The sequence below is a fragment of the Anopheles coluzzii genome, chromosome 3, assembly GCF_943734685.1.
Source record: "Anopheles coluzzii chromosome 3, AcolN3, whole genome shotgun sequence".
Taxonomy (NCBI): domain Eukaryota; kingdom Metazoa; phylum Arthropoda; class Insecta; order Diptera; family Culicidae; genus Anopheles; species Anopheles coluzzii.
This window is the reverse complement of record NC_064671.1, coordinates 11,386,127-11,398,784: the sequence shown is the minus strand read 5'-3', so window position 1 is coordinate 11,398,784 and position 12,658 is coordinate 11,386,127. Positions and strand designations below refer to the sequence as shown.

At 49.1% G+C, this 12,658-nt stretch overlaps 1 protein-coding gene across 1 annotated transcript in view; it reads left to right on the top strand.

The window, feature by feature from the left end:
• Positions 1–12,658, top strand: part of LOC120955993 (mucin-17) — a 141,480-nt gene that overhangs the window by 121,681 nt on the left and 7,141 nt on the right. The window contains exons 2-8 of the mRNA XM_040377304.2: positions 899–1,476; positions 1,543–1,748; positions 1,991–4,480; positions 5,710–5,909; positions 5,982–6,148; positions 6,239–6,285; positions 8,429–12,580. Of these exons, the coding sequence (XP_040233238.2) occupies positions 899–1,476; positions 1,543–1,748; positions 1,991–4,480; positions 5,710–5,909; positions 5,982–6,148; positions 6,239–6,285; positions 8,429–12,580 (7,840 nt within the window). The remainder of the gene's footprint in view (positions 1–898; positions 1,477–1,542; positions 1,749–1,990; positions 4,481–5,709; positions 5,910–5,981; positions 6,149–6,238; positions 6,286–8,428; positions 12,581–12,658) is intronic.

The window sequence follows — 12,658 nt, the reverse complement described above, 5'->3', positions numbered from 1 at the left end:
AAAAATCAAGATACGCTTATGGGAACATCTCTCACAGTGTTTTGTCCCAGTTTTTTGAGGAAATATTTGGAATAAAACGTCCATTTTGCTTGTGAACGTCCATTAAATGAACCATTTTGCCTCTTCTTCTCCACCACGTCGCCGAATGTTCGCCCCATGAATAGACCCATAAAAATAGTAATAAAATCGATTTGCTGTCTATTTATCCACCCAACCTGATCGCACATATCATAAACCTACGCCTCGGACACCTCTCTCTTGCCGCCACGCGACAATTCTTCACGGCAGCAAAACGGCCACAAAACGATAACGATCACAAAGCCGCTTGGAAAACGCGCTTATTGTATCGCTTCTCACAAATCTTCGCACAAACGATCGGCCATCTCGATGATGATGCCTCCGCCATAAATTTGGCAATAAATTCCACCAACGCCTCGCGTGTGCGTTGCCCGTTTGATTAATGAACCTGATTGTACGGGTAGGTGGGAGGTCGCAGCTGCTGCTGCTGCTGCTTTTGCTAGTGAATGAGACGAACACTGGTCATTCATATTTGCACCCCGCGGTGCAATGTACATGTAAAGATCGGATCGCTTCATAATTCTTACCGGGGTGTTTGTGTTTTTATGTGTGAGAGAATGACATCTGTTGCAAGATACGATCAATAGGAGAAGCCGTCCCGGGACAGCTGATCGTTCCATCTGAACAGTTGCCATTTACGCATGACCGGGAAGACGCGAGGTGATCAGCTGAGTGACTCGCCGTTACTCACTTGTAACACAACCAGCATGACCTTCTCACCCTGACAGTGACGGGTTGAGCTGAGCCTACACACAATATACATCGTCTGCAATACTTAACACTCCGTCTCCCTCTCTCTCTCTCTCTCTTTCGTTCACAGGAAATGTATTCGCACAGACAAAACGCTCGTTCCGTACGAGCGCAGCCCAGGGCCGGGCCCTCGGTTCCAACCCGCGACAGTCGACCTCGTCCAGCGTGGACTTCGAGTGTCCGGAAGAATTCGGCTACTATCCGCACCCGAGCGACTGCTCGCAGTACTACGTGTGCGTGTTCGGCGGTGCGCTGCTGGAAAGCTGTACCGGCGGGCTGATGTACAGCCACGAGCTGCAGACCTGCGACTGGCCACGCAACGTTGGCTGTGATCTGCCCGCGCTGAGTGCCCCTTCGGCACCGGCCAGCCGCACAGTGACGCCCCGCGTCCCACAGGTGCTGAGCAGAGTGCGCTTCTCGTCCTCGGCTCCGTCAGCGCCGTCCGGTCCATCGGGACCATCGGGCCCATCGGGCCCGTCGGGACCGTCGGGACCTTCGGGACCCTCAGGACCGGCTGAACCGTCCGCACCGGCACGCATTCAGCAGATTCGCAATCTGCCCCCACCGCCACCACCGCCGGCCAATCCGAACCCCGTGATTACCACCCGTGGACAGCCGAAGAACTCACCGCAGGAAGATATCGCGAAGGTTAGTTGGATCGTTGAGAGAGCGAGAGAGTTTGAAACTAATTTATGTATTTTTTTCCTGCGACAGCTCTACGCCGAAGCACACGAAACACTGCCGCCAGTAGAGGAAGACGAATCGGATCGTCAGCAGCGTGTCTACCGTGGACAGCCCAGCACGGTGTCGCAGGTGCAGCGCGATCGTGACGGCATCCTGCAGCAGCAGAGTGTTAACGCTATACCGACTCAGGCTAAAGTAGGTTCCTTCGCGTACAGTGCTCAACCTCAGCCGTTCAGGTAAGTGTTCCATACAGCTTTGGCCACCTCAATCTCCCAATCCAAGACCTCCATCTGAACCCTTCTGAACTTCTTGAATATAAAACGATTAAACTTTACTTTCTCTTTCCTCCTCTTGAAACACTTTGTTCGTTGTTCGTAATGTTTGCACATTTACATACACACAAATGTTTACCGTTTTTTTGTGTGCAAAATCATTCACTCACGCACGCAAAACTCACTACACCCACACGTCCATACAGTGTTGACCATGATGACGCGTCACTGCAAACGCTAGACGACACGCACGACGCCAAAGCTCATGATCGCAAGAAGCGCGACACGGCCGCGGCCCAAACCAAGACTGATAGCGAAACAGACACCGCCCCTACCTCACTGGTGACACAGATAGACCCAACGGCCACGGTGTCCCTTGCCGAAGATGACACATCTGCGACCAAAACCAAACGCTCCAACGCGGACGAAGCATCTCTTGCGCCTGAAAACTCTCCCGACAGTTTAGCCGGCAGTTCGGAAGGCCAGCGGACCTCACGCCAACTTCGTCAGCTAGGCAACTGGCAGTATCGTTCCCTAGACACGTCCCTGTCCCGTCAAAACGGCTACTCGCCCAGCAGTTTTGATCCGTTCGGGTACACCGTACTGCCAACGGCGACGACCTACTTCAAGCCAGGCGCACGCTACTTCCAACCACAAACCTACAGCAAAAAGGAACTGACCTACAACGACTATCTGGAGGCGTACGGCAAGAGCAAACAGCCGACCTACAACGTTCGGCCAGCTGAGCTGCAGCCGCACAAAACGTCTGGCCTACAGAACTACAAAACGGTTGCCAAGATTACGCCCCAGGATACGATCATTCCGCTGCTGCTCGCAAACCAGCAGCAACAATCTCATCGATCGCACCAACCGAACTACGGACAGGCTCAGTTCACAGCGGCCGCTTTTGTTAACAGCCACAACGCCAAGAAGTACACGACGCCGGCTTCTCCACTCGATGGAGACGAAGAAACGATCCCGGACAACTTTGCGTTCTTCCACTTCGGAAATACTTACTCCTCTACGCCGATCTCCGTGAACAATCATGCCAAAGCGGCGAAACAGTCCAAACCCTCCAGCGTACAGATCTCAAACGTAGCGCAACCGACACAGAAAACTCCTTACATTGCATTCAGCTCGGTTGGTGGATTTTTCAACAATCAACCAACGGCAAACCCGCTCAAAGAGAGCTTTGTCTTGAAACCAAATCACTCGTCGAAACCGAAACAGACCCACTCGGGGTCTTCCGGAGGCCCTAGCACTCCGGCACCCGTGTACGAGGGTATCTCTAATGCGATCCAATCGAATGGACTTCGGTTCGCTGTGACTACGCCCAAGATTGTAGCCGGGACGGGACTGGAGCTCTATCAACCGAACGTGTATCTTAATGCTCCACGGCCACAGGTTTACAGTGGCTACAGCGCCAAGCCTGCAGGTGCTATCTACGAGGCGTCAACACCGAAACCAAGTGCACAGTTTGTTACCAAGTCGACGAATGGCTTTCAACCGATCGCTGTATCAACCACACCGAAGTACTATCAGCCGCAGGTCTCCAAAACGGTAAGCCCAAGCGAGTACAGCAAATTCTACGAATCCATCAAGAACACACACATTGCTCAGGTGAAACCCAATGCGGAGCCTTCACCACCGGTACGAATTGGTGCTAGTCAGCTAGCTGTCTATCGTCCGACCGTTTCGAACAACACCAAGCTACAGCCCGTTTCGCAGGGTTATGGCCCTCAGCAAGTGTTCTACAGCCCGGTGCGATCGTCTTCACTCAGCCCGGTGTCAAAGCCGCAAGATTCGGGTGAGTTCTACTACGAAGAAGATGATGAGATTGATCAGCGCGGACAGAAGTATGTGAAAAACACACTAGACGTCGTGCGACGCCCAGTGTACGGTAAACGTCCATACGGAGATGAGGAAGAGGACGAAGATGAGTACTACGAGGACGATGAGGATGATGATGATGAGTATCAGTATCGCTACCCGGTGAACAAGTCCAAGTACACTCCGATGACGGAAACGATGGCACCTCGTCCAATGCTCAACCTTACCACGCCGAAACCTCCCGGTGCAGTCTCAGGCAATCTGTACTACAACTACGAAACCACTACCTGGCGTCCAGTGACCGTGACGACGTACTCTCAGGGGTCCACCTCGGACATACCGCCCATTATCAAATTCCCCGAGGATGTATTCCAGGGCATTAAACCTCTTGGTGATGTGCCGCGTTACCTGAACAAGTCCACCCTACGCCCTTACACCGTCCGACAAAGGCTACGACCCACCGTTGTGCAGCACAACCATCTCGAAGAAAACGTCCCCAGTGAGCGGGTTCGCATTAGCACGACGACTAGTACCACGACTACCACCACGACAAGACCACCTCCGACTACCACCACCACACCACGCTACTATCCAACCACGGTGCGTACACGCATCCCGACCAAGACGATCCCAACCCGCCGACCGGTGACCACGACGACCACGTCCGAACCACCACCACCACCGACGACCACCACCCAGACGACGTCGCGCAAACGGTACACGATCCGACCGAATCGTGGCCAGCAGCGCTGGCGCACTACCGAGACACCGGAACCAAGTACGGGACTCAACGGCCGACAGGCCAGCCCGACCCGACCGACCAAACATCGACCGCAACTGGAGCTCGATGAACGCCTACCGAACAGGTACAGTCTTATTACGGGTGTGTCTGTGTCCCCTTTCTATATATTTAAAGCAAAAAGGGGAACAGCATAAGCACCAGTCAGCTTACTGTTTTGAAGGGTTCTTTACTGTGTGTGTGTTTTTACGTGTGATGGGTCTTATTATTCTAAGCTTTAGAAGGAATCGGTTCCACATATATATACTGCTAGGTGCACCAACAAAACAGAACCCTGTACAGTCACGTTTGCTCCTTACAATTACATTGGGTTGTACTATACACATTGTTCGTTAAAGTTATTTGTAGTTCATTGGATATTTATTTGTGATATATTGCTCATCTACCATACCATTACAACTTCCTCAGACTTGTATGTCTAGTCGTATGGAATTATTGGAAGTGAACTGGACAAAGTAGGAACTTCCTACATTACTAGGTCTAAAGTGTTATACATTCTGTACTTCAATAACCTCTACGACGTTAGGAAAAATCTATTGTTCCATCGTATAAAGATTTCAGCAAGAGTTTCAGAGGCTTGAGAACAGCTCTCATTTATTTAACAAACCTTTTAATACTCCTATCAGCATGATTCAGGTGCTGATGTTGCAGTATATTATTAGAAACATTGTGTTAAATTTATAGTTAAAATCATCTTTTTACTCTTCTTAATTTTTTCTCAAATTCAAAACGATAATACCAAAACTTGTTTTCAAAAGTGGTTGACAGTTTATGATAAACCTAAATGTGATTTGACTTTCAGTCGTAACACGAAGAACTTGAACAAAAACGCACTTGGCACTGACAGTCAAAAATTAATATAAATTAATTTTATATTCTACAAATTTAAATATGCTTTCGTTATTGGTGTGCTGTCTTTTGAATGGGTTTATGTATTCCTAAGTAAAATGATGTTTTAAAGGTACCAGCGCCTACAAGATCATTCATATGATCATTTACAATCTAGGTAGTCCCAAACATATCATAAAAATGGTAAAACCTTGCACGTAATGCAGAATTTATTCCAAAACGTCTGTATAATGCATCAAAACTTTTATCAAAAAAATTAAATTGTAGCTCATATAGTCCACTTTTCGTAAACCAAGTACGATCAACTAGACTTGACAAGACCGTTTTGAAGGACAGCTTCCATTTAACGTGTGTGCGTGAACAGTGTGTTCTCGTTTGTGTTCAAAACTATCCGCAAACCACCTAAAGCCTTCCATACACTAATGTTCCTTCCTGCCATTCCTGCAGAGTGGAAACATCGTCGCCAGCACCACCGAGCCGATACGTGCCCGAGCAACAGCAATCACAGCAGCAGCAGCAACAGCAGCAGAAGACGCAGCTCACGCAAAGCAACAGAAATTACTACAACACCAGCAACTATGAACCATCTGCGTACGATTCGTACTACGCCGTCTACGACGAGGACGTTGAACTGTACCGAGATGTTGGTGAGTGTTGAGCGTTGGAGATTCGATTCATCCCAGCAACATCTTCTCACATTGGCATTTCTATCCCCGCAGAATATCAACCGCAGCCCCAGAAACCTGTCGTTTCGTCCACCTACCGTCCGACAGTGGTCACCACCGTTGCTCCCACTTCTCAGCGAGATCCGTACGTCACTTCTCCGCGCACTACCTACCAGAGACCTTCCTACCAGGCAGACTATGACGATGCTCTAGTGGCTCAGGTATTTTTGCACCGCGCCCAATCGGTTGCCCTCGATCCGATGACGATCATGCACACAAAGCCGCATCGCTAACGCTCTCTTTCTTTACAGCTTGAAGAAGATCGTTACAATCAGAAGCAAACCAATACACAGATAAGGTATTTTCTTACGGATCTAGTACAAACCCTGTGCTAGTATTCGTTTTTTCTCCTTCTTCTTTTTATCACATTATGTAAACGCTTTTATTGAGCAAAAAAGTAAAAGATCAAGCAATTAGGTTACATAGACCCCCAATCCTTCAGTATAAATTGATAGTTCCCCTCTTTCGGAGCTATCAAACATAAAATGGTATCCACTCGGCTCAGCTACAACTCGATATCTCTCTAACTTTTTCGTTCTCTTCTAAAACCAAATCATTCTCTATCTCTCTTTCTCACTCACTATTTTTCCTACTCGTTCTATCCGATTCCACTATCGTATTGCTATCCATCAACACCGATTTTTTTGTTTTAATGCATGTGATACGGATACTCCAAATAGAAATGAGTTGAACTCAATCTCGGACCGTCCGATACTGGTATCCTCCACGATCCGTGCGTATAACAGCCCCAAATATCAGACGGCCTTCGTTACTACGCCCGAACCGTTCTCGCTGCCGTCGTCGACCCCAGCCAGAACTACTACAACCACCACCACTACTACCACCACCACCACCACCACCACACCTGCTCCAATACAGTACTATACTACAAGGTAGAGCGAGTTCAAAACGAGCGAAAACACATCTTCTTTCGAAGGTTCACCTTCGAACCTTTATGCGCGCTTTCTACATTATTCACAATTAGAACCATTTCATTAGAACAACTACCAATTATGTTTGGACATTTGGAAAACTCACCAATCTGGAACAAACTAGGAGCTGGTCTTTTGCAGCATTAAAATCATGTTTTTTGTTTTATCATAACCAAATCTACACTCTCTTATCAACCGGAAGCAACAAAACAAAAAGGTTCAAATCATCTCAAGCAAAGCACTACCACTAGCTGGTGGAAAGATCGATGTATCGATTTTTCCTCACTGTTAACATCGCTTTCGGGCAACATCATGGTCATTCGAATTCACTCGGATACATCGATTACACACAAACACGGACACAACTCAGTTTACAAACACTTGGTAGAAACAACGATTGCTGGAAGGACCTCTTCCTTTCCTAGTAGTAGTGTAGTGGGATCGGTAGCATCATATTTGTCTTCGATACAAACGAACGGCGGATGAATCGCGCTATTACTTTCGATTCTACGAGAACTGAGACATATTCATCGTTTTTCTCACTATCCCTTTCGCTCTGTGGCAACATGAATCGTTTCTCTTTTTATTCTTTTTTCTCCTGTTTGTTTCATCTTCCATTATACCCTTGACAGTTTTCACAGTGATCTTTTTGCTTTTTCTTCTATGCTAGTTTATGTTTTAGAAACTTTCTGATATCGTACTCTGTTTTTTGAATGCCGCTTAAGCTTTTTCCCCATTTTCTTCCCGTTTGCATGTCTCATTGATCATCATTTACATTTTTACAAAAAACAATTAAACAATCATTCTGATCTCGTTTGCCTTACCCCATCATTCGATGTTACATGTTCTAAAACACGCATAGAAACTTCTTTCTTTTACTTCAAAAACTCAACATTCATCTACAAAGAGAGACAAAAACGCATGTTATTGTGATACATTCCAGACAAAAATAGGACATAGGAATTTCTGTTGTTAGAGTTGTAAATTGTATACTTTTGTTTGTTGCTTCTTCGACTGGAAGAAACTGATTTTACATTTTTTGTAACCGGCATCCTTTGGCGAAAGCTTTTGTCTAACCGATCGGAATAATGAAGCTGCCTTGTTTGTCATTTCATACTTTTAATCCATTTCCAGTTAACCGAACCAAACTCGTTAACTCAACTGTTATTAACAATGACTAAATTGTATGCGCTACTACCTGCAGAACCACAACTGCAAAGTGATATATTTTTTACAACATTTCTTAAGATGACTCCCATTTCGGTGTTGAAACGATCAAAAACGTACTAATTTTACCAGTTGAAAATACATTTTCTTTAACGCTTTTATAATCTACCATACCGTACCATTTGAAGCAAAGTATTCGAGATTACAACAAGTGCGCTCATCTCAGGCGTAAAACAATGCGTTAAACACTATATTTTTATATAATTTCTCTCTCTCTCTCTCCATTTCTGTGTGAACCCATTTTTCTAAAATGTCAATCTACGATGCTATTTATCCCAACAGATCATCACAATTGGACGATCAAAGTATTAAAACAACACCCAAATCAATCATATTAACACTCGCAGCACGCGCGGGTTCCTCATCGACCCCAGAGCCTCCCTCTCCCTTCCTTGTGTCCTTTGCGCCATCCCCCCAGTCCCCCTATGAGTCACCCCGGTACCGCAGTAGCACTAGCTCGGTTCCACGATACATCAAACCATCATCTACTACTACACCGTTACCCACAACCACTACCACCATACCTACTAGTACAAGCACCACACTACCTCCCACAACCACGACCGTGACATATTCACCCTCCGCCGACACATACCCACGGTTCCGTCCGTCCACTCAGTACGATCAGCACGCACCGACCGGAATCAAATTCCATCCCATCCCGGACGATCACTACTACGATGACGATAGTGACGCACCGGAAGACAGTGTCGATCAGGTCGAGCACGGGTACGCGCAACTGTCCAAGACTCGGTACGACTACGGTTCACCGTCCCGTGTCACGCCCGACTCATCGAACGATCACTCCACGAAGCAGTTTATCACGCAAAAGCTTCTGCCAGTGTTTTCACACCAATACGCGTCCCAGTCCGATCCTCGGTCGGCATCGTCCGCTAATGCTCATGCGCTGACGTCCGACACGTACGGCGAGACTCCCTTTTCGTACGACACACGGCCGGACTTTTCTGCATCCGGTGCTGCGGAACAGTTTGTCCCACTGACAAGCACCTTGCCACCAACTACTACCACAACTTCCACTAGGAAGCCAACAACAACGTCCACCACAACCACAACAACCACCAGGAGGCCTACAACGACCTCTACCACCACTACTACTACTACCACGAAAAAGCCCACTACAACTCCAGCCACTACTACCACTACCACAACAACCACCTCAACGACACGAGCTCCCCCTACCACTCAAGAATCACAACGTCAAAAGTTGCAAAAGTTTATCATCTCCGATGTGCAACCGTCTAGCTTCCGTAGTCCTTTCAGTACAACGGCTAAAGCCGTTCAGCCACTGCCCGACTATGATACCTACCTTTACCATGAGTCCATTCCGAGCAGTGTACGATCACGCAATCAGCACACGTTCCTGAAAGCCATTGCGACAACACTTTCAGCGACCCAGTCCTCCACGATCGCTACGACCACGCCTGAAGCTCCGATCGTACGATCATTCACTACGATAGGGTCGACTGCAGTAGCGCCTCTCGTCACATACAGCCCAAGGCAAGAACAGGTCAACCTAAACAAAGCGGTTCGTTTGTCACAACCCGCTCAGACACGGGAAGAACAAAGACCCGTTCTGTCGACGTTTAGTTCCGACAGCAGGTCAGAGCAAAAGTTTAGCAGCAATAGGTTCTACAACCTTACGCTGAGTGCCGGCTTTGTCGGTTTGCCGGGATCTTCCCCGGGAGCCACTTATCGGGGACGTGTTGAGATGCCGAGAAATCAAGAACCGGTGCCTAGGTATACTTCTTTTACGCTTTCCGACGCTGTTACGAGTAGTGTGCGCCGGTTGCCCACTACCGTGTCGGAAGCTGTACCCGAAACCACTACACCCTTAACCACAGTTACAGTACCAAGTACTACGACTAGCACTACCACCACCACCACTACTACAGTAAGCCCCATTTCATTGGCCACCAGCAGTGGCCCTAGTAATGTACGTTTCGTTTTAAGCTCTAGCCTAGCTACTACCGCCCGGCCTCGAGGAGTCGCCTTCTCGAGGATCCCGGATGAAAGTGTTGCTCTTTATAAGAGCCGTGATGTACCGACAGTGACGGCCCGGATCGTTTCGACCCGACCACCGACTGTCGTCCCGACCGCTTCGAGCGATTGGGTACCGCTAATACAGGAGAAGATCCTGTCCAGCCCCAAAACAAACACACTGCACGAGCAGGAAGATCACGAGCGTGAAACAGACGATCCGCTGCTTAGTGCGCGTGTGCCTGCAAACACGGAAGAGTCTATTGTCGCTGGTACTACGATCGCCTCGACACCACCAACTCGGTTCCCACCGAGAACCACTCTTGCGCCGTTCGGTACGCTGGAGGGTAGAAAAAATGTTGATAAAGTACAAACCGTTCCAACGCGTGCCGGTGTGGTGAAGGAAGCACCTAACAAAGCACTCGACCCGGTAACGAATGCACCGACAAGGCCGGTTGTGTCACCGTACAAAAGTTTGGAGGTACAGCGTCAAACGACGTCCTCCGATAAACCGTTCGCTTCCACGTCGAGAGTCATCTCGAATCTGTACCGTACGACCACACCCGAAATACCGGCTGTCGGTGGTCCTACGGTGAGAAGCTATCTGCAGCTAACTGCAGTGCCGAAGTTGGCGGCTATTTTGCGTGAAGCAACGACGACGGTAGCTAGTACAACTACTACTAGCACCACTACCACCACGACGGTTGCTCCTCCGACAACAACTGTTAGCAGTACGAGTGAGGAACCTAGCACGACTCGTCGTACCAGTACGACCAGTACATCCACTTCAGTACCAACGACTTCATTTGCTAGTAGTAGTAGCTCGGAAGAGGTGATCACCACCACTGCCAGCACGTTGCCTCGATCAACAGAGGTGTATCGTGGTCGGTATCGTCCCGTGTTTAGCTTTGTACGATCTTCGGAATCGTACGATGAGGTAACTACTCCACGGTATCGCTATCTGCGTAACCGTGGCCGTGATTCTCCGCGACGCTCCTACACAAGGCTACGTCCAACGCCTCAAAGCTATTCGCTAACTTCCAGCACCTTGGAGGATGTGGAGAAAATTTCGCCCGCTAGCAGTACCCTGACGCCTACAAGGGACAATAGTGGAGCGGTCGATAGTACAGTGCTATCGATTTCGACCGAGTATAGCGATCGAGCCGTAAGTTCAAGCTCAGCTTCGGCTGCTTACTTGAACCGTCTGCCAACGACCGATCGTACCAAGTATCAGTCCACTGATCGTGAGCTCTCGAAAACGGCACACGTCAAGAGTCGCTACGAACAGTTCGATTTTAATCGTACCGAAGTTGAAGATCGCGTACGTCAACCGGTAATCTCCACTACGGGACAATCTGGGATTCGTATTGTTCAGATCACAGACAAACCGGTGTACTATACCCGCTTCCATTCGACCTCCACTGAAGAGAGTTCTTTTGCTGTCGCCAACAGCAGTCGACAGCCCGAATCGACGACGAAAAAGTTCCGCGCCACGGTCGAGATGCCGGAAATGAACATACCGACCGAGAAGGAGCTACTGTCCTACCACCAGGACAGTAGTGGCAACACGTCTGAAGATGAGGATCGTGACGAGGAAGAGGACGATGAGGACGTGATCGACGACGATGACGATGGTGAGCCCGCGGACGAAGACCTGGCTGACTACTCGTACCTGGAAACGTCCAGTGCGCCGTCTTCCACATCGACCACGACGACGACTACGACCACTAGTAAGCCCGCACCGACAACCACGACCACGTCAACGACCACGACCACGACGACCACTACGCCACCGGCACCGACCACTAGTAGTACAACGACCCTAAGGAGCACCTTCAAGCCGATGGCACGTGCCTCGAAACGGTACACGACGCCGCACTACGCAGCGGTCACGACCGAGCGCAATGTCTACGCGGCTGTGCCATCGCGCTTCTACCCAAGTACAACGCAACGATCAAACCTGACGGCTGGTGCTGCCTATCTGGAACCGCGGAACCCGGACCTCCCGTACCACGGTGCACGGGCAAGCACCCTTGCTCCTCTCGCTTCCTCCCCCAATCCTTCTTCCTCCCCGTCCTCCCCGGATGCCGTCAGTCTGCGGATGCAGGATGGCAAGGGTTACTACCATCCGAGTAGTAGCCCCAGTAGCAGTAGTAGTTCGCTCCCTCCACCTTCCACCTCATCCCCAGTCACTCCCACCACTACCAATGCCACCACCACTATCACCACAACCACCACCACCACCACAGTCCGCCCGCCAACGACGTACTCCGCAAACAAGCTCCCACCGCGCGCTTCCAGGGTCAATAATGCCATAAAGACCACGATCGCAGCCGCACAACTGCCACGCCGATATAGCAAACCGTCCGCAGCGGGAAAAAGTATACAATGTACAGAAAACTCACTGTCCGCCAAATGCAACGAGATTCCCTCGAGGTACTAATTGATTGCTGCACCAACCCTCAGCAATACTTCTACACCACAAAAAAAAACCTAAAACAAGCCTAAATTGCA